The sequence below is a fragment of the Elgaria multicarinata genome, chromosome 22 (assembly GCF_023053635.1).
Source record: "Elgaria multicarinata webbii isolate HBS135686 ecotype San Diego chromosome 22, rElgMul1.1.pri, whole genome shotgun sequence".
Classification (NCBI taxonomy): Eukaryota; Metazoa; Chordata; class Lepidosauria; order Squamata; family Anguidae; genus Elgaria; species Elgaria multicarinata.
Genome location: NC_086192.1, coordinates 2,560,854 through 2,586,631, shown reverse-complemented (window position 1 = coordinate 2,586,631; position 25,778 = coordinate 2,560,854). Strand labels below are relative to the sequence as shown.

Below are 25,778 nucleotides of genomic sequence, written 5' to 3'. Positions count from 1 at the left end.
CAGTTCTAAGTGCTTTACAGAAACAGAATAAAATGCATAATTACAAAGAAAAACGATCAGTTCACGTTTAGAATATTTAAGGCCCCAATGCTATGCATGTTTAGACCGAAAACGTTCCTGCAGCTCTCAGCATTCCCAGCTACGCTGGCTGGGGAATGCAGTTGTAGGAACTTTTTCAGACCAAACGTGCATATTTAAAAGCAAAGCTAAAAGCATAATTATTCAGAATAAAAGCATAATAATTAATAATTGATAATAACAATAATTAATAAACAGACTAACAGGGCAGCACAGTAGTTCAGTGGGGGCTTGGAAGAAAGAGAAAACGTACTACAGCAGGTACCTCTCAGGTATTAGAGAGGAGCGTCTACAGCTCGTGGTACAACCCACAAGGACCTCCACCATCTTAGCAATGGCACGGGTTTGTAACACACCACGCATCTGGTGAAGCGGGCCGCAGAGTCCATGAAAGCTTACGGCGGAATCAAGGTGCTAGTCCTTAAGGTGTGGAAAGACCCCTCTGTTGCTCTTGCTGCAACAGACCAGCACAGCACGCCCCCCTCTGGAAAAAGAAACACCGGCTGCTTTGGTCTTCACAGCCAAGACGGCATCCCTCAAAACCCGCATTGTGAAAACGCTCGAGATTGAGAAGCATAAGGGTGTTGGGGAGAGAAAGAGAGAGAGAGATTCTGGCAGGATTTGGGCCGCGTGGAGTTCTTGTTACCTGGGCATCCCAAGTCAAAGGACTTGATCAGTGATTTGACGGTGGCCAGAGATTCCGGGGGCGTCGGAGATGTGTGGCTCACGGGGACCCCTTGCCAGAGGTTGGTGGAATCCACCTCGGTGGAATCTGCTACCTCTGTTCTTGGCCTGGGGAAGGGGGGAGAAATATCAGAAGAGCATGGGAGACACACACTGGATTTCTCCGTTTCAAGACCCAATCAGCAATCCACGGTTTATGCGTGTGTCATGCTACTGAGGTTTCATTCAGGCCACTTTTTTTCCCAGCCAACACACCTGAACTGAGCACACACACACACCCCAGACTAAAATGCAAACCAGAATGCAGTTAGACTTCTCCAAAAGTTGTGATACAGTTCTTGGCTCAGAAAATGTGCCATAATACACCCCAAAATGCATGGTGGGATCTAATGCACCCCAAAATGTGCACAGCAGGATAAAATGCACCCAAAAGTGTACATGGTGGTATAATATGCAGACATAAATGTGCATGGTGGGATCTAATGCACACAATATTTATTTATTTTCCATCCTGCCTTTCCACCAAGAAAACACTGCTCAAGGTGGCTAACCATAAAATTCAGATGAACAAACTCTAAATGAAACCAGCATAAAAACAAATAAATTAAATACACAATTAAAAGCAACAATAAAAGAAATGAACATCAACAACCAATGAAAAAAACCCTTCAGCCCTGTGGCATAAAACACACACAGAAATGCACACGGCAGGATCAAATGCACCCAAAATGCATGTTTAAGGATAAAAAAATGGATATTTTGTGAAACCATACATTCCCCAAAATAATGCAATTTTTGGTGATCTTTTCAACACTCACAGACTGATGGGAAAGCAGGAAGGAACAGACTCATGAATTAACATGTGTGTGTTTTAAATGGCGAACACATTTGCTTTTTTTATAGCAACATTTGCATGACCAAATTTTTGCGTGACTAAATTTGCATACAATTCCAGAAAGTTTTCTTTAATAAAAAGAAGAAGTCTGCAACTTCGCAGAATCCACAAAACTTGGAAAAACCGGGTCCTTGCAGATTTTGTGGTCTGGGCTCGTAGAAATCTGATGTCATTTCAACCCGTTGCAGGTTTCTTTGGCATCGCTACCTCGTGCACCAAGAAAAATGCATCTGCAGCTTTCTGCTCTCTGCCCGTTTCAGCCAGGTCAAGAGACAGATTAGCGTTTCATCCGTCCTTCATATTATCAGAAACTGGGCTTCGCTGCCCCAAATATTCGATGTATCTGTTACCTGCAACACCTACCAGGTATTCATAGCCCCCCTCTGCATGTTTAGACAGGAAGGGAAAGTCCTACAACTCCCAGCTTTCCATCATCTAAATGTAATTCAATCCATCGACGGCCAATAAAAAAAAATATCATTATCATCAGCGACTATTAACCATTGTGAATGATTGCTTATCACTACAAACGAGAAGGATCTTGGAATTGTTGTAGATTGCAAGCTGAATATGAGCCAACAGTGTGATATGGCTGCAAGAAAGGCCAATGCTATTTTGGGCTGCATTAATAGAAGTATAGCTTCCAAATCACGGGAGGTACTGGTTCCTCTCTATTCAGCCCTGGTTAGGCCTCATCTAGAGTATTGCGTCCAGTTCTGGGCTCCACAATTCAAGAAGGACGCAGACAAGCTGGAGCGTGTTCAGAGGAGGGCAACCAGGATGATCAGGGGTCTGGAAACAAAGCCCTATCAAAAGAGACTGAAAGAACTGGGCATGTTTAGCCTGGAGAAGAGAAGATTGAGGGAGACATGAGAGCACTCTTCAAATACTTAAAAGGTTGTCACCCAGAGGAGGGCCAGGATCTCTTCTCGATCCTCCCAGAGGGCAGGACACGGAATAATGGGCTCAAGTTAAAGGAAGCCAGATTCTGGCTGGACATTAGAAAAAACTTCCTGACTGTTAGGACAATGGAACCAGTTCCCTAGGGAGGTTGTGGGCTCTCCCACACTAGAGGCCTTCAAGAGGCAGCTGGACAACCCTCTGTCAGGGATGCTTTAGGGTGGATTCCTGCATTGAGCAGGGGGTTGGACTCCATGGCCCTATAGGCCCCTTCCAACTCTGCTATTCTATGATTCTATGATTCTTACCCAGCAAAGGAACCTCTTGGAACTCTGAATATTAACGAATTTAGGGGGGGACAGGACATAATTTGGGGGGGCCCACCCCGCTAAAGACACATTGGCTGCCTTTTAAGGCGGCGTGTTGCAACTGCTCCGAAATCCCAAATAGGGACTCTGTTTTAGAATGAAGCCGCTCTCAGAATTTTGCCACCTGCAGCCCCAAAGATGTGCATTTCCTATCATTTACGTGTGAGGAGAACGCGCAGAGACGGCAGAGGAAAAAGCAGCCCGTGTTGCTCTGACTGTGCTTTACTGTTTTGTCTGCAAGCCCCGCAAGGGAGACTCGTTCAGTTCCGTCCCCCCACCCCCACCCTCCAAGTCCCAAACATCTGCGTGAGTCTGCTTATTAATAGGCACGGGTCTCTTTGGGGGTTATTTCCCTTTCGGCATGGTGGCCTCGTCTCTCCAACCCAAGCCAGCTCCGGAAGGCACGGGCGACGGACAGCAGCAAAGCGGGCAAGTCATCCGGGTCTCAAGGGGGGCGCTGTCCCCGGGCCTGTCCTTGCCAAAATCCTTGCTTTCGTGCCAAGGCGGCGAGGGCAGTGAAAGGGAAAGAAATGCCGTGAAGGCAGATGGCCCGAGAACGGCTCCTTTCACGCCCCCCTTTTTGTCCCCTCCGAGGCAAAGAAGAACAGAATTCGGAGGAAGGCTGCCAGTTTTTTATATCATTATTTATTTTAGGGGTGAAGGAGATTCTGGCCTTTCCAAGCACGTCGCTGAACTTCTGCTGCTGTGCGTGCTTCCGGCAGCAGCGGCATTCCACGAAGCCCGGCCGAGCGCACGGGGGGCGGGGGGGGGGACAGCAGCTGGGTTTGATTTGCACAAAGGCCGGGGGGGTGGATTCTGCGGAAGCCCGGCGGAGGAGGGGGGACAGGAGAGGGGGGGGCTTTTGGCATGGAGTTACCAGCCGGACGACGTCGGCTGCTTAGGAATGGACTTGACTAGAGGAGGGGAAAAGAGATTTGAGTCAAAATACCCGGGGTACGGGGAATTCACTCAGTGGAGAAAGGGTCCAGGGGTTGACGATTAAAAAAAAAGGAAAGAGGGGTTCGGGGGAGGAGGTCTGGTCTGCTGCTGTGGGATACCAGGGGAGCGACTCGAGTCTTCCAGCTGCAAACTGTCATTGCAAGCAGTAATTTTAAAAGATAATTGCATCAAAGGCGTGTTGGATTAGAACAAAGGTCTAGTCCGGTTCCACATAGCGACCAAATCGATGACCCGTGGGAAGCCACCTCCCCCACAACGGAACCCCAGAGACCCGCTATCATCCTGGCCCCGTACTTTACGAGTCACGGCGCTCTCGGACGTTCCAGGCCAGAAGCCGTAGCGGCGGTGGAGAGAGAACAGGCACCCAGCGCCTCATCACCAGTGACGCGTTTATTTCGCACTTCTGTACAGGTCTGTTCAACGGATCCCCCGCCCTCCTGCCCAAGGAATTATCGGCGGGACGTTTTCACGTGGCCGCAGAACGGCCCGGCAGTGTGAGAAGTGTCGTGACACAGCAAGACTGCGGTGGGTCCCTGCAGCACGCACGGCTCCCCGGATGGGATCCGGCAAAGGCGGGTCTGGTCCCCCTGCCCCCCAAAAGGGGGTGTTGCACCTCCCTCCTTGGTTTTAAGCTCCCCCAAGCTGCTGCTCTCAAGATGTGTTGATCTGCAATTCCTATCATGTCCATCTAGGCACCATGGGAGTTGCAGTGCAACGCATCCAGGGGGCAGAGGATAGGGAAGGCTTGTTCTGACACGATCTCATGGTGCCTCTCCTTTGCTGATGCCCTGCGGCGGCGCGTTCGAGAAAAATCTGCCCTGTGGCTCTAGGCCTGCAAGGCCATGCGGAGTCCTCCGCCCACGGCTGCAAGTCACTAGACGCGTTTTCCCTGGCCACAGTCTTGCGGGAGAGGCCACGATGACAAGCGAGGGGTGTTGGGGGCAGGCCAACGCCCCCCCCCCCCCAAAACGACGAGGAGATCCAGCTCGGCTGTACCGCCGATGCCCCTGCAGGGCTGGGGGCCAAAGTAGCAGTCAGCAGGATCCTTGAAGTTCGCTCAGCGCTCGTCCGACGGAAACGCAGGAACAGTGCAAAGACGGGCGTTCGGAACGAGCCCTGCTCGCTCCACACACTTTCCCTGAGTAGAGCGTTCCAAACAAAAGCTTCAAAAAGAGGAAAACGCACAAAGACAAAACGCTGGATCGCCTTCCCAGGGGCTTGATAACGCCCCCCCCCCCCCCCAAAAAAGACAGGGCTGTCCATTTACTGGATCCAAAGCCAACATCTAGGCTGGCAGGAGATAAGGAAGGAGGTCAGTTTCCGGCACCCCACTGATCCTTAGGAGGGTATGAAAAGTCAGCCCTGGTAGCACTATTATTATTTTTTTAAAGCAGAAAAAATGTTCAACATTATTTTCAGCTCAAAGGTCGTCCCCAGGGGGATAAATCCGTGGCTCACGTGCAGTTTGGGAAAATCCATTCAGCTTGCAAGTTCGCCGGGTTCTTCGCCACCGTTTCATCTTTCTGTTCGCAGATTTCAGGAAAAGCACCGAGGGTTTTTTTTACTCCGCCAAACCGTGCAGAAGAGGGAAAAACTCTCTCGGGTTTTAGGTCCAACGCTGCCACCTAGTGGCAGGTCTCTGTGGACGGCCTCCAAGACACCCTGACAGGTGGATGATGCCCGGTGAAGCAGCCCTTAGTGCTGCTAGACCAATTTCCCCCAGGCCTCATCTCCATCCGGGGTCTGCAGCAGCTGGTGGGCAAATCCAGACAAAGTGAAGAGGTACGTTGGCAAGACGTTCCAGGGGAAAAGCTCAGGGGCGTGGAAGGTCGTTTCTTTTCCACACTTGAGGTCGGCTCCGGGTTCGAGAGTCAAGGCCCGTACAACCCTTGTCTAGATCCAGCTGTCAGCAGGAGGGATAAAATGCCGAAAGATTAGGATGGAGGAAAAGAGAGCGAGGGGGAACGGCTTTGGTGGTTTAGATCGCAGAGAGTCCAGACGAAGCGCTGGGAGATGGGGCGGGCGTGTTTCTTAAAAGTGCTCCGATGTTTGTTGCTCAGGTTAAAGTTCCGATTTTTGAAGAGAGATGGATGGAGCAGGGCGCGGAGGCCCAGCTGAGCTGAGCGTTCTTCTGGGGCTGGATTAATTGACCGGGATCAGAGATCTGTGGAAACAGGGAGACACAGGCAAAGATCTTTTTTTAGGGGATGCCAAAGAGAAGGAGAATTTTAAAATTGTGTGAGCAATTTATTTATTTTTTTAAAAAAGGCCACCCAAAAAAAACCCTTATGGGGTATATCCAATGTGAGCCCTACTTGGGAGTAAACCCATTGAAATGAACAGGACAAGTTAGCCGTGACTAAGTCCCATTCATTTCAATGGGTCAACTCCAAGGAAGACTATAGTTGAAGACAACCCATATAATGACTTATACTGAGTCAATGGCCTATCTAAGCCCAGTATTGTCGACACTGGCTGGCAGCAACGGCTCTCCGGGGTTTCAGGTAGAAGTTTCTCCGCCCTTGCTTGAGATGCCGGGACTCGAACCTGGGACTTTCCGCACGCAAAGCAAGGGCTCTACCACTGAGTTACAACCCCTCCCTGTCCCCTGCAACCTGCTTCATTTATAACTGGAGATAGTGGGACTCGAACCCAGGACCTTCTACAAGGCAAAGCCACTGTCCCTCTCTATAAAAGGGGCAAGAAATATTTTTGCGCACCCCCCCCCCAATTAATTTAAGGCCCTTCCTTGAATCCAGGAGGTGAATTCCCTCAGGAAAAGGCCAGGAATGAGAGCTCACCGGTAGAATGCAGGTTGGGGGAAAGCAGGATCGGGACCTTGGCGCCAAAGACAGGCCCGGTCCCAAAGAGCAACTTTTCAGAGCAATGACTTTTGCTGGGACTTGACGGTGGCTTATCAGCCGCCCTTTGCCTGGTCGCCTGGGGTGAAGAAAACAGTTCTCCAGCCGACCAGACCCCGGGATGGGGGAGGATTTGCAACGTGGCTCAGCTCTGCGTTTCCCCCGCCCGATTTTCCTGCCACAAATTTATCGAGCGGGCTGCCGCCCACCATTTTTAATTGACCACGCTAATTGACCAATTTAATTGACCAATTTGGTGGACTCATTTGCAAGGCAGCTTCGAGGGCCGCCTGGATGCTGCGGCGGCTTCCACAGAGCTGCCCGGGTGGCCTGCCGTGCAGGGTGGTTGTGCGGCTTGCTAAAAAGACTTTGGCCCTCCTTTTCTGTAAAGTTCTGGGAGGGGCGGGGCAGGCTGCCGGAAATGCCCTCCTTACCCTACCCCCAAAAAGCACCTTTCACTTCCGCCAATGATGAGCCCAGCAGCCCTGGTTCTTGCGACAAAGTTTCGGGCAGAACTTCTGAAACGGCCTCCTTACCCGAAAGGGCCGGCGTGACCTCGCGGCTAACAACTGGGAGGGAGAGGGGTTAGACAAGCACGCACACACCCCTGTCCCAGCCTTCACTCGGGAGCCGGTGTTAAGCGAAAGCAACACACAGGCACGGAAGGGGGACGGAGACACATCAGCGGGTAGCGAAGGCTTAGTACACACAGACACAGCAATGAGCGGACTTCTAGAAGAGAGAAAGGGAGATTAAAAACAACACACACACACACCCAAAAAGCACGCCGCAGGCGGAATGCGTGAGCCAAAGGACGGAAGCGGGTTAGTCGGGTGGAGAGGGCCCCCCCCGATCCATCGTCCGGCTTTTAGGGTGCCCGCCAGCGTTCATCCCTTACCTTCAGTTCAGGCACGCTTCGGAGACCTCGTGGGCTTCGAATTCGTCAGCTGCTCCGGAAACCAAAGTGGGGAATATATGTGTGTGTGTGTGTGTGTGTGTGTGTGTGTGTGTGTGTGTGCGCCTGTATGTACCTCCTGCGTTCAGGACTGTTTCCATCGCCTAGGACTCTTTTGGTCGTGTTTATTTTTGCACCCCTGCAGGGTTTTGTTTTTTCCATCTAGGACCCTCACCATGTATCAATCCTGACCGAGGAGCTGCTCCAAACACAAGGGTTCCTGCATTTGGGACGGTCTCCATTTTTGCCTGAGGCTCTCGCTGTGACCCCTCTCGAATTGTGAACCGATTTGTTGAATCTTGTATTGTGAACCTGGATCTCTTCAGCGCTATTAGTATTATTATTGCTGTTGCATTTATATCCTGCCTTTTTTCCTGCAAGGACCTCAAGGCGGCATACATAATCCTCCTCCTCTCCATGTTATCCTCACAACAACAACCCTGTGAGGTGGGTTGGGCTGAGAGTCTGTGACTGGCCCAAAGTCACCCAGTGGGCTTCCATGGCTGAGTGGGGATTAGAACCCGGATCTCCCGACTCCCAGTCCAACACTTTAGCCACTACACCACGCTGGCTCTTTGAACCCCTAATGTTGTTCTAAGAGTGAAATCTCTGGCTACAACTATGTGTTTGCTACTGGACTGCTCCTTCGTTTAAGCCACGGGCCGTGAGCTCTTGCATGAAGTGCTTTGAACCTCCTGAGATTCCGTGCCGGGGGTTTCCGAAGTGAGAGTTGGATCTGTTGGATCGCCTTCGAACAAACCTAAATAGCCGAATCTGCATCTCTGTCGTCTGCCCTGAGGTCGGATTGGGAGAAGACCAAAGGACAAGCCGTCCGAGCCCGCAAGGCCGGCGCCATGGATCGGCACGGTAGGGCCCATGCACCAGTAGGGGCCCACGGACAGCCCCCTCCTCTTCATCACTGCACCCTGCTTCTTTGCTTGCCTCTCGCTCCGGCCGAGACAACGGTGGTGGTGAGAAGGAGGCGCAGGAGACGCCGCGGCCTCCTGGCTCCCTGCCTCTCCGCTTGCCGAGCAAACAGGTGGCAGCCATGATGAGGAAGAGGAGGAGGAGCTGGTGACACCGGAAGTGAGGTCAACTCGCTGAGAAAGGGCCCCCTGTAGAGGGTGCCGGGACCGAGGGCCCTCCGAAACCAGCGCGAGGGACTTGGCCGTGGCTTCCGGCACGCAGCCAAGCTTTCTGCGGGACCCGTTCTGGCACGGCAAGGGACAGCCAAGACAGGCCTCGCTGAGTTCCCTTCCAAAGCACACCGCTGTGTTTTTGCTCCGTGGAGGGTTGCGTGTCACGCCCCTCGCAAACTGGACACACATGCCTGGGCGTGGGGGGGCGGACGGACGGGCAGGTTGAGCTTGGCAAGCCAGTGCCTCCCCACCAGTTGTCTTGGGCTTCAACTTCCATCCTCTCTGGCCACTGGCCATTCTGGCTGGAGCTGATGGGTGTGGTTACGCCCCCGTGTGCTGTATATTTCCCCCATAAATGCGATCTTTCAGCATAAATGCTACCCACCCCTCTTCAAATGTCTGGTGCTACGCTCTCTGCAGGATGTACAGAGGGGGGAAACAGCTCTGCTAAATGACGTTTTTTTCCTTTTCCCTCCCCATCCATTTTTCCTTGCGTGTTGTGTCTTTTTTTGAGTGCAAGCCTGCAGGCGGAGACTATCGTGTTTAACTGACTGCTTGTAAGCGGCTCCAACTTTGCAATACGAGACGGTAGCCAGACAGATGCAAAATGAGCCAAACCAGAGAAAGAGAGGGACAGACACAGAGACAGGTCGATAAAGCAGGACGTCTCAAACGAAAAGCGCAGCCTTTGGGACAACCGGATCAGGTTTAGGGTTTCTTGTCTCGTTTTTAAGGGTTGCTGCCCCGGCGAGAGCAACAGCCAGCTCGGGCCGCCCGTTCCAGCAATGCCAGGAGGGAAGTGGCATTTGAACGGGACTGAATCCAACGGGGTTTCTCCTTTTACCCTTTCCGAGGCGGCAGTGAGTTCCGCAGATTAATCCTGCACTGAGTTTGGGGAGGCGGCCCCTCTGTGAATAAAACATTCCCAACGCTCAAGAGAAAAATAGGCACACGTCCGTCTTCCTTTCGAAAAGGTTCTGTCACGCGCCACAAGGGCCGAGAGAGACACGACCCAAAGTGCAGCCGCGAGACGTCGCCCAACACTGCCCCCCGCCCCGGAAGGAGAGGGAACGGGTTCGTGTCCGGACAGGCCCTCAACTGAGCCCTTGGTCGCTCTTACGCTGGGAACATTCGGAACAGCATTCTGCCCTTTGGAATATCACACCGCTGTTACGGCGGGGACAAAACACACCTGTGCTGTGTAGCGTCGCTACAGGAGATGCAGCGATCTGACTACGGCACAGTTCAGACAACACGTTAGTCAACGCAGTGTGAAAGCTCCACTCCACAGTTGAGTTCCTAGGGGCTGCTCCCCACACAACGGGTCCTAACTCCGCCGTTGCGTGACTGCGGGTTCCCGTGGAGTTGCATAAAATCCACTGCGGCACTTGATTGACAGTTCCTCCTCCCTCTCTCCTCCCCCGGTCCTCCTAATGGTATCCCATCAGCCATTGCTGCAATAAAACAATCCCGGCGGCTCTCCTAGAGCGGCACTAGCGCCTTTCGCCGCTCTTGCCAGACAACTCTGTAGCCAGTGGGAAAAGTCAACGCAACGGAAAACTCCATGGAGCCCACCACACAATGGTTGTGCAGGAACTCTTCTCTCCACAGCATGGATACCAGACAACACGTTTCTCAATGGTGGTGTAAAAACTCCTCCGTGGACTGAGCCTATGGCAAGCAACCCTCCCTCCCTCCCTCCCTCCCTCCCTCCCTTCCACCCACCCCCAGGCCAGCCATGGGCATCACTGTCCTTCCTGTCGGGCAGTGAGGGGCAATTATCTCTGTCACCATTTTAAAAACCAGAGATGTCAGGGATCGATCCTGCGACCTGCTGCGTGGGAAGTAAGAGCTCTGCTCCCAAGTGTTGTTCTTTCCCCTAAAGCTACAGTAAAATTCTAGCCCTCGTGGTTCCGAAAAAAGAAAAGAAAAAAGAGGGAGGACTGAAACAGGAACTTAGCAAACTGTCCTCTGAGGAGTCAGGATGTCGGTCCCTCCAGCAAGGTATTTTATACCCCGACTAAGTGCAGCATCTCTCTCGGTTTTCGGACAGAGGTCGTTCCCACCCGTACCTGGAGACACGGGGGGGGGGGGGGAATTTGCAGCTGTACCAGGAGACACCAGGGGAATTGAACCCAGGACTTTCTGGATGCAAAGCAAGCGCTCCACCACTACACACACACACACACACACCATCCTAGCTCCTTGGAGGAAGCACAGAGTAAAAATCCAACAGATCCATCATCCGACCAACTGGATCAATGAATGATGAATAAAAAAAACCCACGAGCATCTTTTAGCGAAACAAGCTCAATTGGTATAGGCAAGCTTTGGGGTTCCACAGGAATCTTAGTCACACCAGAATCCTGTTAGGAACATCGGAAGCTACCGCAGCCCAGGACTGTCTCCGTTGACCAGCAGGGTCCCTCCACGGTTTCAAGCAGAGAAGAGTTCCCCCACCCCCCCGACAGCTGCTCCCTGCTCCTTATTTAACTGGAGGGGTCGGGAGTTGAACCCAGGACCTTCCATGCGCAAAGCAGGGGCTAGAACACAGAGTTTCGGGTCATCGTTTCACTCAGTTCCCCAATGCACACAGCTGGGGTGTGGGTGGATTGGAGAGGTGGGCGGGCACAACTTTTATGCGAATTTGAACCACGGTGTTTCCAGTCCTCAAGATTTTGGCCCAAGGTACGGGACTAGTGCAGGGGTACAGAACCTCTTTTAGGTATCCGAGGGACGGATACCTTTTTCGGGGAACCTCTCCAGGGCTGTGTTCCAAGAGAGGGTGGGGCTCACAGAAAAAAGATCCGGGGCCGAAAAACAAAGAACTACCAGCGCCGTTTAGCTTGAAGCACCCTTCCTGCCAGTAACGAAGCCTTAAGAGAAATATTTCATCCTTTTAGAGCGGGTGACCGGGTGGGGGGAACGGAAAAAAAGCTGGGAAACCCCCCCCCCAAAAAAACCAATTGGCAGTTGTGGGGAAAGGGGTTTAGATGTGAACCGCTTAGCGATCTTATTACGTTAAGCGGTATGTAGGTGTTGCTAGTCAATCAATCAGTAAAGTGGGTGGGGCACGGTAAAACAAACGTGGCTATCTGGGGAAATGCAGCTGGACAGATTACGCCGCCCCCCCCCCCCCCGGGTCTGAGGTTCGATACCTCTGGGCTAATGCAACCAGTTGCCTTCCCGCTACCAGGGCAACCGAGTACCCATGGCCCCGAGGAGGACTGGCAGCAGAGAGAAGGGCGATTCTCACAGCGCCCTGCACCGCCTGCAGCACGAACAGTGCAGCGGAGACACTTGTCAGACACAAAGGCAACAAAACCTGCCAGAAAAGATGGGAGGGAGAGCGAGAGATCCACAGCGTGTGTGCGTGCGCGTGCGGCCGGGGAGCGGGAAGGGAACCGCGTGGGCCGTTTCCACGCGCAGAAAAACGCCACCCCCAGGGAGGAGGCGGCCCGGGCCGGGCTCCACTCACCGGCTGCTTCCTCCTTGTGCCTCGTCCAGCTCCTTCTGCAGCCGGGCGCTCTTCTCCTCCTCCTCCAGCAAGCGGCGCTTCGCCACCCGCAGCTCCTGCTGCGCTTCGCACTTGATGTCGTTGGCCACGACCACGGCGGTCTGCAGGTCGGCCTGGAAGCGGCGCCATTCCTCCGCGTCTTCCTGTGCTCGGGGCGAAAGGGAGACGGGCGGGGGCGTCATCGGGGGATACGAGGAAGAGAATCGGCTCCGGGGGGAGGGGGGAGGGGTTTGTTGTGGTCCCCCCTCCCCACAAAAACCAGAAACAGGAACAACCGGCCCGTTCCTGTCACCTCACGCCAGGGGTGCAGAACCATTTGGCGGTGGGAGGCTGGGAACTCCGAGGGCCGCACGGTCAGGGAAATCCGCAACAGAATCAAAGGAGTTCGGATTTCTACGAATCCAATCCGCGGAATCCTCAGCAGGACCGATTCCCACCCCCCACCCCGAGTTGTGCGGATTCCCCAAACCTGCAGGCGGTTTGGCTCACTTTCAGGAATTCTGCGCAAACTGAGTCATAGAAAAATACATGAAATTTAAAAAAAGAAGAAAAAAAACACAGTTGAAAACAAACATTTCCCCCATAAGGCAATGAAAATGCACATTTTAGGGGGCGGGATTTGCCCATGGGGGGGGATGGGGGCCCGTTTGCATGCAAAGCAGGGGCTTCCGCCGAGCTGCAGCGCTTTCCCTGAAAGGCCCCCTTCCCTCTCACCTTCATCTGCTTGTTCAAGGCCTTCAGCTGCCGCTCCAAATCCACCTTCTGGTCTTCCAGTTCCAGGAGATTATCTGGGAACACAAGTAAGGCAAGAAGAGGCTTTTGAGATGAAACGCTAGAGAGAAACGTCAGGAAACGCCGTGGGAACGGTACAGGCCGATGCCTTAGGGGCGGGAGAGAAATCCGCTGGGTTCACTTTTTAAAAGTGAGCAAAGATTGTCACCACGACTTACGGCCAAAGCATTCCTGACTATGAAAAACAATAATGATTTGGGTGGGTTTTTTTTTACAGCAGCGCTAGCCTAGATGGTGCTTTACATAAGGATTACAACAACAACAATAGGACAGAACAATTCATACTGACAAAATAATACCTTGCAACCGACCAGTCATAACAGTCATAGACAAAAAAAGAAAAACACACATACCTCATCGACATAGCAATACTGAATGACAAAAATGTTGTTGAAAAGGAAGAGGAAAAGAGAGGAAAATATACACCACTGGCCATGGAAGTCAAAGAACTATGGCAACAGGAAAAGGTCACAATGATTCCGTTAGTCACATCAGTCACTGGCATCACATCAAAAAACTATACGGAAAACCTCCAGAAACTGGGCCTACCAAAATACATCCACACCACCATCCAGAAAGCAGTCCTACTTAAAACATGCTCAATAGTCAGGAAATTCCTGAATCTGTAAAAGGCAACATGACTTGGCAATGCCTGTCATGTCCATCTAGAAAAACCGCCATGAGCGAGAGACAATCATAATAATAATAATAATAATTAATAATAACATATTTTAAATATTCCTTGGCCACCTTTCACAGCAGAAGCCCCCTGAATCAGCAATAAAAGACATAAAACTGACGTAATAATAAAAGCAATAAAAATCACACACACAAAACCAGTGAGAACGTAATGAAAACAATTATACCAGGAGAAGGCTAGAGTAAAAACAACATGCTTTCAAGGCCAGGATCTCTTCTCGATCCTCCCAGAGTGCAGGACACGGAATAACGGGCTCAAGTTAAAGGAAGCCAGATTCCGGCTGGACATCAGGAAAAACTTCCTGACTGTTAGAGCAGTGCGACAATGGAATCAGTTACCTAGGGAGGTTGTGGGCTCTCCCACACTAGAGGCATTCAAGAGGCAGCTGGACAACCATCTGTCAGGGATGCTTTAGGGTGGATTCCTGCATTGAGCAGGGGGTTGGACTCGATGGCCTTGTAGGCCCCTTCCAACTCTGCTATTCTATGATTCTAAGGCTGGCTTAAAAGCCTGCAAGAGGGAGCGTGGCGGAGCGTGATAATAATCACAACAATAATCGTCATAATAGAACGCTGCCTGCAAAGAGCTTACAATTTAAAAAGCCACATCAGATATAATAGAAGTTGTACACAAATATTTTCTTTTAGATTCCAACCCTAAAACTTGCTCAAGGCCCAGTTACTAGGAAATCCCCCATCTGAGAAGTGAGCTGATCTTTGTCGGGACAGCGGAGCGAGAGAAAATTGTTTTAAAAATCTCTGTTCCCTACGCTTTAGTAACCTCGCGTCTGGATTACGGCGGCACTTCCTACGTGGGGCTGCCCTTGAACACTGTCTCGAAACTTCAGCTGGACCAAAATAAGGCTGTGCGATGCTTAGCAGGAACTGGCCAGTTTGAGCCACTATTGCCAGAGCTCTGTGATATGGTATGAAGGCCTCTATGGCGGGGGTGGGGGAGGGGGTGGGGGGTGGGGCAGGTTACCTGAAGGATCGATTCTTCCCATATATGCCGCCCCGACCCAAAGTTTGTATCAGAGGCCCTTCTCTGTGTGCCCCCTGCCAAATGAAGCCAGCCGGGTAGCTACTAAAGACGGGGCCTTTTGCCACGTGGCACCCTAGTTGTGGAATGAACTCCCCAGAGAGACTCGCCTAGCACCTACATTGTGTTTGTTTCAGCTCCCGGGCAAAGACTTTTCCAATTGACCCAGGCTTTTTGAGCCCTTCAGTTTTAACAACGGCGTGAGTGCGTTTTTAAACCTTTGCCCTGCTGCTGGATTTTATCTTGATCACTCCTTGGGCTTCCATCTGTTTTAAATGTAAGGTTTTCAATGTTTTGCTTTAATATGCTGCTGTAGCGTAGGTTTTGTTTTGTGGACAGCCTGGAGGGCTACAAAGAAATGTAATCAATCAATAAACGAATAACAATGAAATAAGCAGATTGACGTGTTTCACTTTGGACACTAGGTGGCGATCCTGCATTCCTATCAGATGCCTGCTGGCCCCGATCCAGAGAACTCACAAGGCAGCGTGACAACTTTGTTCACCTGTCAGGGCAGGGAGGACTAAATGTAAATTTATTCTCTTTTTTCTTTTCTTTTTTTGGGGCGGGGTGGTAAGGGGGAATCTCCGGCAATTCCTCCAGACTCAGATGTGTTAATTTAGGGCCAGGAAATCTGAGAAATCGGGAAAGGGTCCAAAACACATCCAAAAAAGAGGCTAGTCCTCAAGATCTTGAGACAAGGTCTTTGTTTGGGGATTTAAATTTAGAGCAGTCCAAGATGGCGCTTTCTAGGTGTGCTGGACTACAACTCCCATGGGCCAGTGGGATGGGGATGATGGGTTTTTGTAGCCCAACCCGTCTGGGGGGGTGCCAGGCTGGGGAATTTAAATCCAAAAAGAGAAAACTTGCCCCAAGGTGCTGCATGTTGAGGACTAGTCTCTTTCGGGATCATTTCCAGTTTTCTCAAACTTTCTGGATTTAAATAAACACAGTTTCACGCCGAATGAATACATGAGATCCTCTCTTGTTTTAGACCTGTGAGCAGGCTGGGGCCTCTCCGCCTCCCCCCTTTCGTCCCACTTACTCTCCAAGTCGCTGATGATCTGGTTGTCGTGCAACTTGACCGCCCGGTGCTGCTCCACCTGGTCTTCCAGCTCAAAGATGGTTTCCTTCAGGTTCTTGATCTCCGTTTCGTTCTCTGCCGTCTTCTCTTGCAAGTGGAGGCTGGCCCGGCTCAGCTGCTCCGTTTGCCGGTCGCAGGTCTCCTTCAGCTGCCCGCGTTCCTTCTCGACCTGGGCGGGGGGAGGGAGGGGGGGCAGAAAGAGTTCTAGGCTTTACTTCTGTCTGAATGTGCGTAGGATTGTGCCCGAAGAGCAGCAAGTAGTTTCTGGGCGCTTCGCTCCAACTGGGGTGGGCCGTACCGCTTGAACCCGGCGCATCGGGCTGGCAATGTTTACTTGTGACCCTGCTCTGTAACGTGGGGGAGCGTGTCTCACATTCATAAGGGATATCAGGTTGCACATCGGCCGTGCGGTTTGATGCCTCTCATTTAAAAAAGTTATTTATTTGGTCACATGAGCCGAGAGTCCGAAGTGGTACAGCCAAGCTGAGGGGTGTTTGGGACTTCAGCTCCCACAAGCCCCTGCGAGCATGGCCAAGGGTCAGGAATGCCGGGAGCTGAGGTCCCAAAACTTTCTGCCAATCCCTGAGGCTAGCTCAGCTTTCCCCAAGCTGGTGTCCTCCAGAGCCCGGCTATTGAGAGTCCGGACGTCACCTGCTCGGATTTTATCACCTCAGAAGGAAAGGAAAGAATAAAATACAAGAGATGTGCATTTTCCAAAAACAAAACCCGGCAATAAAACCCAAGTCCAAAACATTTCATCGGTTTCTCCGGCGTCCTTCAGGCAGCCCCGCTTTTTGCGAGCTCTCCGGAAGGGCAGGGCTGCCCCCTCTCCCGGCAGCTGCGGTCATCACTGACTCCGGCCAAAAAGGCATCTCGAGTTTCCAATGTCTGTAAACCAGGTGACGATTTGGGGGCAGGGCGCTCTCTCCCCCCTTCCTCTGCAGCGCTGAGCCTTCCCACGGGCCTCACCCCAGATTGGGGGGGGGGGGGCGGGCAGGTTTCAGGGCTTGGCGAAGGTTAATTGCAGGCTTGGGTTACCCGACGAGGGAATTAACAGGCGTGCCGACACACACAGACGCAGAGGCCGACGCGAACACCTGGACCCAGGCAGAAAACTGGGCCGCTAATGAGGCCCAGCTGTTTGGGACAGTGAGCGGAAGGGCTGAACGTCCGGATCGGGAAAGGGGGGGAAAGAGGGGGAAAGGGTGTGCTATCGTAATACGGAGTCACTCCGTCATCTGATATGAATGAAAATGCCTTGTGCCAAGATAGAACCTCGGTCCGCCCGTCTCAGTGACAGCCGCCGGCTCTCCGGGGGTCTCAGACAGGGGGGCCCTTCCCAGCCCTGCCAAGAGATGCTGCTACCAAGCGACGGCAAAGTAAGTTTCTAGACCTCGTGGTTCTGAATAAAGATTTGCTGTAGGAAGCAGGTTTATACTGAGTCAGACCGGTGGGCCATCTAGTTCGGGATTGTCAGTGAGAGTCTTCTCCAAACTGGTGCCCTCCAGAGGTTTTGGACTCCAGCTCCCATCAGCCCCAGCCAGCATGGTCAATGGTCAGGAATGCTGGGAGTTGGAATGCCTGGATTTCTCTATCACTTTTCTGCAAATGAGTTCAGGTCAGGCCCGGGGTCTTCCATGCATCCGCCTCGTGATCCTCGCACACCCTGCTCCAGCCTGCCCGGTATCTCACTACCTCCCGTTCCCTTTTGGACAGATAGCTTCGGTTCCAGCCGGCTAACGGTTGTTTGGGACAGCTTTGCTCTACGCCATATCTCGAACCCAGGATCGAGGGCTCGTAGAGTTCCCCAGAAAGGCAGTCCAGGACCTCCGCTGCCCTGGCACACGCTTGCTAAGAACATTGGAAGAGCCCTGCTGGACCAGACCAGAGGCCTATGCCAAGGGTACGGGGCTCCTTTCACCTCAAGGGCCGCATGGCAGCGGGCAGAAGATCTCAGGGACCACATGCCAAGATCCTAACAACAGCAGCACCTTTTCAGCTTAGCGATCTTTGGAAAAGCATTTCGACCTTTTAGAGCGGAGGGGAAACTGCACAAAAAGCGGGCAAACACCAAAGGATGGGCAGTCAGGGGAAATGGGGCGGGGCTAGGGGAAAGGGGCGGGGCTACCTGGAGAACCTCAAAGAGCCAGATTCCCCCACTCCCCCCCAAACGAGCACCCTGCAAGCAGGACACGAGGGTAACAGCTCTCTCCCGCTGCTGCTCAGGTATACTGCCCCCGAAGCTGAAGGTTCCATTTAGCTCCCTGGCCCTTACCTTGGCCAGCTGCCCTTGCAGGGTCTTCACTTCGCTGTGCACCTTCAAGAGCTCCTGCTTGAGCTCCGTGCAAGCGAGCTCTAGCAGGTCCTTCTCGGCCCGGGCCCCTTCCAGCATCTCCCGGATGTCCGAGTGGCCGGCGTCGCCTCCCATGGCATCCATCGCCGCGGCCTTCCGCCTCTCGCTCTCCAGCTGGGACCGGAGCGAACCGCTCTCGATCTTCAGCCCCTCCACGGAGACCTTGCAGTCCTCCAGGGTGCCGGCCAGGACGGCGCCGCTCTGCCGTTCCGCCTCCAGGACCGCGGCCAGCCGCCCGTTCTCCTCCCTCAGGTTCTTGAGGGCCGCCTGGGAGTCCTGGTGCTCCCGCTCCAGGCTCCGGAGGCTGCTGGTGAGCTGCTGCTGGATGTTCAGCATCTTCTCCCTCTCGAACTGGGCCTTCTCCTGCAGCTCGGCGCACTTCTGCTCCAGCTCGTGCGCTTTGGCCTTGTTCTCGTCGCTCTTGGGCCGCTCCTGCAGGAGGGTGGCCAGCCTCTCGTTCTCGTGGCTCAGCTGCTCGGCCCGCTCCCGGTGCTGGCAGAAGGAGCTCTCCAGCAGGGCCTTCTCCTCGGTGAGCTTCTCGTTCTCGGCCGTCAGCTCCTGGACCACCTGCTGCTGGTCCGAGAGCTCCTGCAGCGTGGCCTGCAGCTCCTCCGCCGTGCAGTGGTGGTTCTCCTCCATCCGCTGGATCCTCTCCGTCAGGGAGGCCACCGAGAGGTCGCTGGCGTTGTTGGGCGAGCTCCCCGACGTGGAGCACCGGGAGGTCTTGAAGGGGTTGCTGCTGGAGGACGAGGCCGGCCTCGAGGGGACGTCCAAGATGTGCTCGAAATCCGACGCGTCAGGCGAGAGGGATGCTTTGGTCACGTCGCTGCTGGAGGAACCGGAGTTGCGCAACGGCGGCCCGTTGACACACAGGTGGCCGTCCTCCCTGGGGTGATTTGTTGGGCTCCCGAAGCTGGATCCTTGCGTGGTGGGGGTTGGAAGACTGCTGCTGCTCATGGTGTCCGACAACGGCGAGTGGTCCAGGTGACTCAGTTTCTCTTTCAGCCGCCGGTTCTCCTCCCCCAAGCTCAAGAGCTCCCGTTGGAAAGTCCGGTTTTTCTCCTGGAGAGCCCGGATCAGTGGCTCCGTCTCGACTGGCGGCGGGTCCCTGCTCGGATCTAACGGGCTGGCGCAGTCGCCGTTCCCCGGCGGCTCTTTGTCTTGCCGTTTCTTCAGCTCACTCCGGAGTTTGGTGATCTCGGAGTCTTTCGTCTTGGCTTCGGCCAGGAGCTCCTTGACCTGGGACTCCAGGACCGCCCGGTCCACGACCTCCGCCTCATTCTTGGTCTTGAGGGCCCCCCGCGAGTGCTTGGTGGGGGTCGGCGTGCCCGAAGAAGTCGGGCTGGGCTGGGCCTTCCTGGGCCTCGGGACCGCCTTTTCCCGGGCTACCGCAGTCGGCAGCTCCCGAGGCGCTGGGATTCCGGTACGCTTCGACGATGGGATGGAACCTAGGAAAAGAGGAGGAGGAAGGCAGTTAGGACAAGGACGTATCTAAACAGGGGACGTACCTTTGCGCCCGGCACTTCTCAGAGGACGAGAAGACTGGTCCCCTGCCTGTAGGCGCTTCCAGTCTAAAATTGGACAAAGGGGATAAAGAGGACGTCGAGGCAGAACCAAACAGAGGAACAATAATATGTGGTCACTGCAGTTGTTCAACATCCAGGGCAGTGCAGCAGCGTCCCCCAGTTCCGAGCCAACACGGCCGTTAAAATTGCTGCTTAGGCGGAGGCTGAAAAGAACCATTTTTGACACTTGAACTTGACCGGTGCAAGGAAAAGAAGAGGCTTGTGTTTGGAGCTGACTGGAAAAGGCTCGGAGGATTGGGCCGCTTGAGCCCAGAGGTCGCGTTCGGACACGATAAAAAATTACGTTTTATCATTACGTGCTCACGTAGCCCGCACTTTGCTCTCCTCCTCTTCCGGTGCGTTGGCAAAAAGGTCAGAAATTTTGACCCGGGACAAACTATGCTTCAACTAAGGTTCCAGTAAAAGTTCAACGGCACCTTCTTAACAATAGCTTCTCCTCCTCCGCAAATCGTATTATATTTTATTGCTTTGCAAACCGCTTTGGGGGCTGGAAGCTTCATAAAAATCAGGAATGGGCCGTCGCTTGGCTTCCAGAAGTTGGCTTGCAACTTCCATCGGCCCTAGCCGGCATGGGTAATGATGAAGAATGATGGGAATTGTAGTCCAAACATCTGGTGGGCCACCAGTCCCCCACTGTCCGAACCCCCTGCAAGATGGGCGAGCTTACAACAGAACGCCAACTCCCAATAATGACGTTGGTCATGTCTCTGTGGAGTCTTCCCGTATCAAAAAGGGACATCTCCACGTTTTCTCCCGACACGAAAACACGCAACTAGCACCCCCTGCAAAACGCATGCACACACACACACACACACATGCTACAAAATGGGAGGAGGAAGGGGGGCATTTTGCATCGAGCAAAGCACAGGACCGGCTCTCTGTTGTGCAACAGCACCATAAAAGGCACAAGACAAAGGGCGCAGTGTTTCCGGGGGGTGGGGGGCGGAGTGGGGAGAGAGATAGCAGGCATTCTTTCTGGACATGGTGCCAACGGCCCACACATGGCCCAGGCCGCATTTCGGCAGCTGCGGCCTGCAAAGGCAGGAAACAGGGGTTGTGCCCTGCACGGTTTTTTCCACTTGCCTTTCCGAAGGCTGTTGATGCCACGCCTCACCCCCACCCCAGTATTTTAACATTGTACAATCATTCAATTGGACAGCCAATTCAATTCCCAGTCTGACTTTTGATTCTCAAAGTTAACCGTTTGTTATATACTGCGTTGCCAGTCCTGTTCGTTTTACATCACAATCCTAGATGCACATTTATTTATTGCATTTATATACCACCCCATAGCCAAAGCTCTCTGGGCGGTTTACATTTACTTAGAAGTAAGGCCTGCTGTTTGCGAAGGGCCTTACTCCCAGAGGTTAAGTATGCACTGGATTATAGGTCCCCCAGTTGCTACCTTTCTGCTGAAAACTTCCAAGAAAGAATGAGAAGAAGAAAAATAGCATCTAAAATTACCACTTCTGGAGGGGTCCGTGCCAGAGTTTTTATTGCAGCATGAAACATAGGTTACCGCTCTACTACTGCTACTGACACCATGAGTACTACCAACAACGACAACGAAAATAATGGTAATGATATAAATGGTTACAGCAACATCTGTGAACATGGCACTTTCTAAAGAATGAGCCGGCAGGTCTCTGTCCCAAGGAGCTTACAACCTAGACACAGCCATAAGAGTGACAACGTAAGAGCAGGAGGGAAGCCAACACAGGAATTAACAGAAAGGACGTGTGATTATTGCAGTTACGGGCACTGAAGAATGAGTTTTATCCATCATCGTCATTATTATCCTCGTTGTTATATCACCCCTCTACATGCTGCTTTCCAAAGAAAGAGAAGGTAGGTCTCTGTCCCCAAGGGGCTTGCAATCAGCCTTCTCCACTCGGGACCCTCCCAACAGCTCCAGCCAGAATGGTCCTTTCCCAGGAATGCTGGGAGTTGCATTCTGAAAGCTCTGGAGGGCACCAGACGGAGGGAAGGCTGTTCTAGATAGTATTGTTATTGTTGTTGTTATTATTACATCTATATTGTGCTCCAGCAAATTTAAGGCAGCGTACATGGATCTCTTCGCTGTGCTGTTTTATTTTCACAACTACCCTGCGAGGTAGGTTAAGCCAAGAGATTGACACACAACAGAAGACAGGCAGGCGAATGGAATCCAGCTGGGGTATGATGGGTATTGTAGTCCAATACATGTGGGGGGGGTGCCTGCTTGGGGAAGGCCAAAGCACACGTACCTTGACTTAGTTGTGATTGGGATCAGAGAGTCAGCGGCTGCATCGAAGGGCAGGCTTAAAAGGGCTTCGAACCAGTTTAACGCAATGCCCTGGGTTTTGCCAAGGAAGGGCTCTGGAGGAGGCGGGGACGTTCTGTTAAGAGACCCACTCTGACGCCCTCCACTACGACGCCCATCTGCTCCAGCTGACATGCCCAATAGGGATGATGGGGGCTGTAGTCCCAACATCTCCGGGGCTGCAGGTTCCCTTACGCATTCCTGGCCTAGATGGACATACAGTCTGATCGGATCATGGCCATGCTGGCCTGGGGAGAATGGGAGTTGTAGTCCCAAGCATCTGGAGGCACCAAGTTGGGAGAAGAAGGCTCTAATAGGGAACATTAGGTGCCTCTTAGATGTCATTGGACTCCCAACACCCATCAACCCCAGGCAGGATGGTTAGTGGTTGGGAATGCTGGGCCCTGTGGTACACGTGGAGCATCACAGGTTCCCCCCCCCCTTGCCCTAGATCAGCCTTCCCCTAGCGCCATGCCAATGTCTCAGAGTACATCTCCCAGGATCCCCCAGCCAGGCGCGGCTCAGGTGATTCCAGCGCTGCGGGTTTCCAGGTCTCCCCGGGGGAGAAGGAGCGCGGCTGCTAAATGTGCGGATGCTGCTGGCTCCCCTGCCTCACCCTTGCCTGGCCCCGCAAACACACGCGCCAGCGCCCAAGAATGCCCATAAAATGTGTCTGGCTGCCCCCGCGGCCCTCGTCCACACCACTCCGAGTATTATTCCCTGGGGGGGGGGGGAGAAAAGGCTCCGCTTGATGGGTGGCGCGCTCTTCCCTCCTCCGCGATGACCTTCAGATGGGAGCGCGGCCCCCGTCGGCCTGTTGCCACAGGAATGCCGCCGCCGCCGCCCCCCCACCGGGCACCCTGCGTGGAACACATGGCCAGGCCGTGACCCGGCTAGCTGGTGCTAACGACTCCGCTGGCAGCCGTGCCGGAGTGGCGTTTCCGCAGGGAAGGATCCGGGGAAAGGAGAACCAGCCGTGCGGCTCACCCCAACCCCAAAGTGTTCTAAAAACCAGGGGAGGGGGCAGGGGCATTTGCCATCGACAAGAGAATTTGCACGTTCCGCAAAAGCAAATGAAGAACGCCCCGAACCAACAGGCGGATTTCTTTCTTTTAAAGAAAACCTTTCGCTCGTTGTCTCCCTACGGATGGGTCCCTTTCCCTCCTGTTTCAAAACGTTCCATTTCGGTGAGCCGGGTCCCCCCCCCCCCCGCGCCCCCGAAAACCCCTTTAAGAAACACGTTTTCTGTTTCTTGCAAGCGTTTGCAGAGATGAGGGTAACACCAAACCATTGATGACTTTTGGAGAGACACCTTGTACCAAGTTTCCCCAACCCAGATGTTGGGGTCCACAACTCCCAGCATCCCTGGCTGATGGGGCTGATGGGAGCTGAGATCCGAAACCTATGGAGATGAGGGGGAAGCAGGGGCGTTCTACCAGGCCTGCTGAGGGGCGGCTTCATTCCCCCCCCCTCTTCCCGCACCCCCGTTTTTTTCCTTTTGTGTCATGTCTTTTTAATCCTTTTCGCCTCAATAAGGTGCTCCAGAAGCCTCTTTGGCTGAGGAATGGGATAAAAGTACCCCAATTAAATTTTAAAAATAAACAAACAAACATTCGAAGCCTGGGGAGGAAGTATCCCGCACCCTTTCCACAAGGCTCCTAGTGACTGCAATCCTCATTCTCAAAATGTTCCTGGCAACGGGCTTAAACGTGCCAACAATTCCTCGCTTTGAGCCTGTGGCGCTTCCCCCAGACGAATAAAAGAAGGAGGATTCCTGGTTTGAGGAAGGAGAAAAGGGGGAGTTAACAGCAGGTGGGGTCCTGCTAGGCCCAGTAACCCCAGTGACCTCACTGAACACCACTGCCAGCCTGGGCGTGAGTCACTTATTCCTGTGTGTGGCTCCCACAAGGGCACCGCCGGTCGCCAAGGGGGAAACGAAGGCGGCTGCAGAGCAAGCGATGGCGCTGTTCTCCAACAGGAGGCTGCGCACGCAGCACCGTGCCTCTGCCAGAGGGACTTGTCAGTTGCAGCCACATTCTTGCGCTGGCTGCCATCTGGCCGGCCCGGGCCAAGTCCAGAGACAGCGCCCCGCTCTTGGCTCCGGCTACGTGTCAGGCTAAGGTTGTTTCTTCGGGGCAGGGGGTGCAAAGTTGCCGTAGTTGCTAATCTTTAGAGTAGATCACGCTTCCCAAGCCTGGGAACGTGTAGCTGCTTCCGTGTTTTATGAAACAGACACCGGCTGGCACCACGATTGCAAATTAACCCATCACCAACAAGCCGGGCCAGCGCCAGAGGGTGGCATCGATGGGCACCTGCTGAGGCCCTGCTGAGGCCCATTGCCCAAGTAAGGCCCCCTCTGTTCTATCTGGAGCACAGAACCTACGTGGCGGAGAGCCATGGATTCTGCTACGGTCGCCTGGCGACTGGCACTCTGACTGGGGGCAATGGGAGACGTAGTACAACCCACATGCAGGGCGTCTGGATTGGGGGGAGGGCCGCCAAAATCCACGGCCGAGGGGTGTGTTCTATCTGGGATGGGGGCAAGACGAGTTTCCAGCCGGCCTCCGTTGTAGGAGAACAAGATTGGGGGAAACAGAACAAAAAAGCATTTTCCACTGAGCTCATCGGAGGAAGCTGGAAAACCAGCAAAAGAGAAAACCGCGCTGAGGAAGGGAGGGCCGTAGCAGCTTGGTGGTAGAGGTCGGCTCGATCCCCAGCACCTCCAGTTAAAATGGGTGGGGGGTAAACGATGGAGAAAGACTCTTAGAATCAGGGACTGGTGAGTTGGAAGGGGCCTGTAAGGCCATCCAGTCCAGCCCCCTGCTCAATGCAGGAACCCACCCTAAAGCATCCCTGACAGGTGGCTGCCCGGCTACCTCTTGAAGGCCTCTAGTGTGGGAGAGCCCACAACTTCCCTAGGTAACTGATTCCATTGTCGTACTGCTCTAACAGTCAGGGCATTTTTCTTGCTGTCCAGCTGGAATCTGGCTTCCTGTAACTTGAACCCGTTATTCCTTGTCCTGCACTCTGGGAAGATTGAGAAGAGATCCTGGCCCTCCTCTGTGTGGCAATCTTTTAAGTATTTGAAGAGTGCTTTCATGTCTCCCCTCCATCTTCTCTTCTCCAGGCTAAACCTGCCCAGTTCTTTCAGCCTCTCTTCATAGGGTTTTGTTTCCAGACCCCTGATCGTCCTGGTTGCCCTCCCCTGAACACGCTCCAGCTTGTCTTCGTCCTTCTTGAAGTATGGAGCCCAGAACTGGACGCAGGACTCAAGAGGAGGCCTTTTCTCTGCTTGAGGAGAGGAAAGGAGGCAAAGTGACTGACCCACTCCAAGGTGGGTTTAGAAAGATGGCGTGAGGGCAACGTTTTGGCAACTCACAGGATGTAAATAAAGATTTGGGAGGCCGCGAAGAGGGTGCCCCACGGGCTTTGCGCATGGGGAGGAGGGGGAGACTCTGGGCTCCTCCAAAACGCCACAAAATAACCCTCAAAAAGGGAAACACACCACAGATTCCCAGCGGAGTTACACAACATTTCTGTTTTCTATATGGAGTCATTTTCCAAGG

At 53.4% G+C, this 25,778-nt stretch overlaps 1 protein-coding gene across 3 annotated transcripts in view; it reads right to left on the bottom strand.

The window, feature by feature from the left end:
• The window catches only part of SPECC1 (sperm antigen with calponin homology and coiled-coil domains 1), a 75,105-nt gene that overhangs the window by 25,499 nt on the left and 23,828 nt on the right, over window positions 1-25,778 (bottom strand). For 2 of the 3 annotated variants that reach the window (XM_063146443.1, XM_063146444.1), the window contains 5 exons: window positions 18,247-19,772; window positions 15,933-16,140; window positions 13,072-13,145; window positions 12,319-12,500; window positions 725-870 (listed from right to left, as the gene is read on the bottom strand). In XM_063146443.1, the coding sequence (XP_063002513.1) occupies window positions 725-870; window positions 12,319-12,500; window positions 13,072-13,145; window positions 15,933-16,140; window positions 18,247-19,772 (2,136 nt within the window). Of the gene's footprint in view, window positions 1-724; window positions 871-5,138; window positions 6,050-12,318; window positions 12,501-13,071; window positions 13,146-15,932; window positions 16,141-18,246; window positions 19,773-25,778 lie in introns of those variants that run through there. The other variant, XM_063146446.1, reaches the window with a different exon arrangement.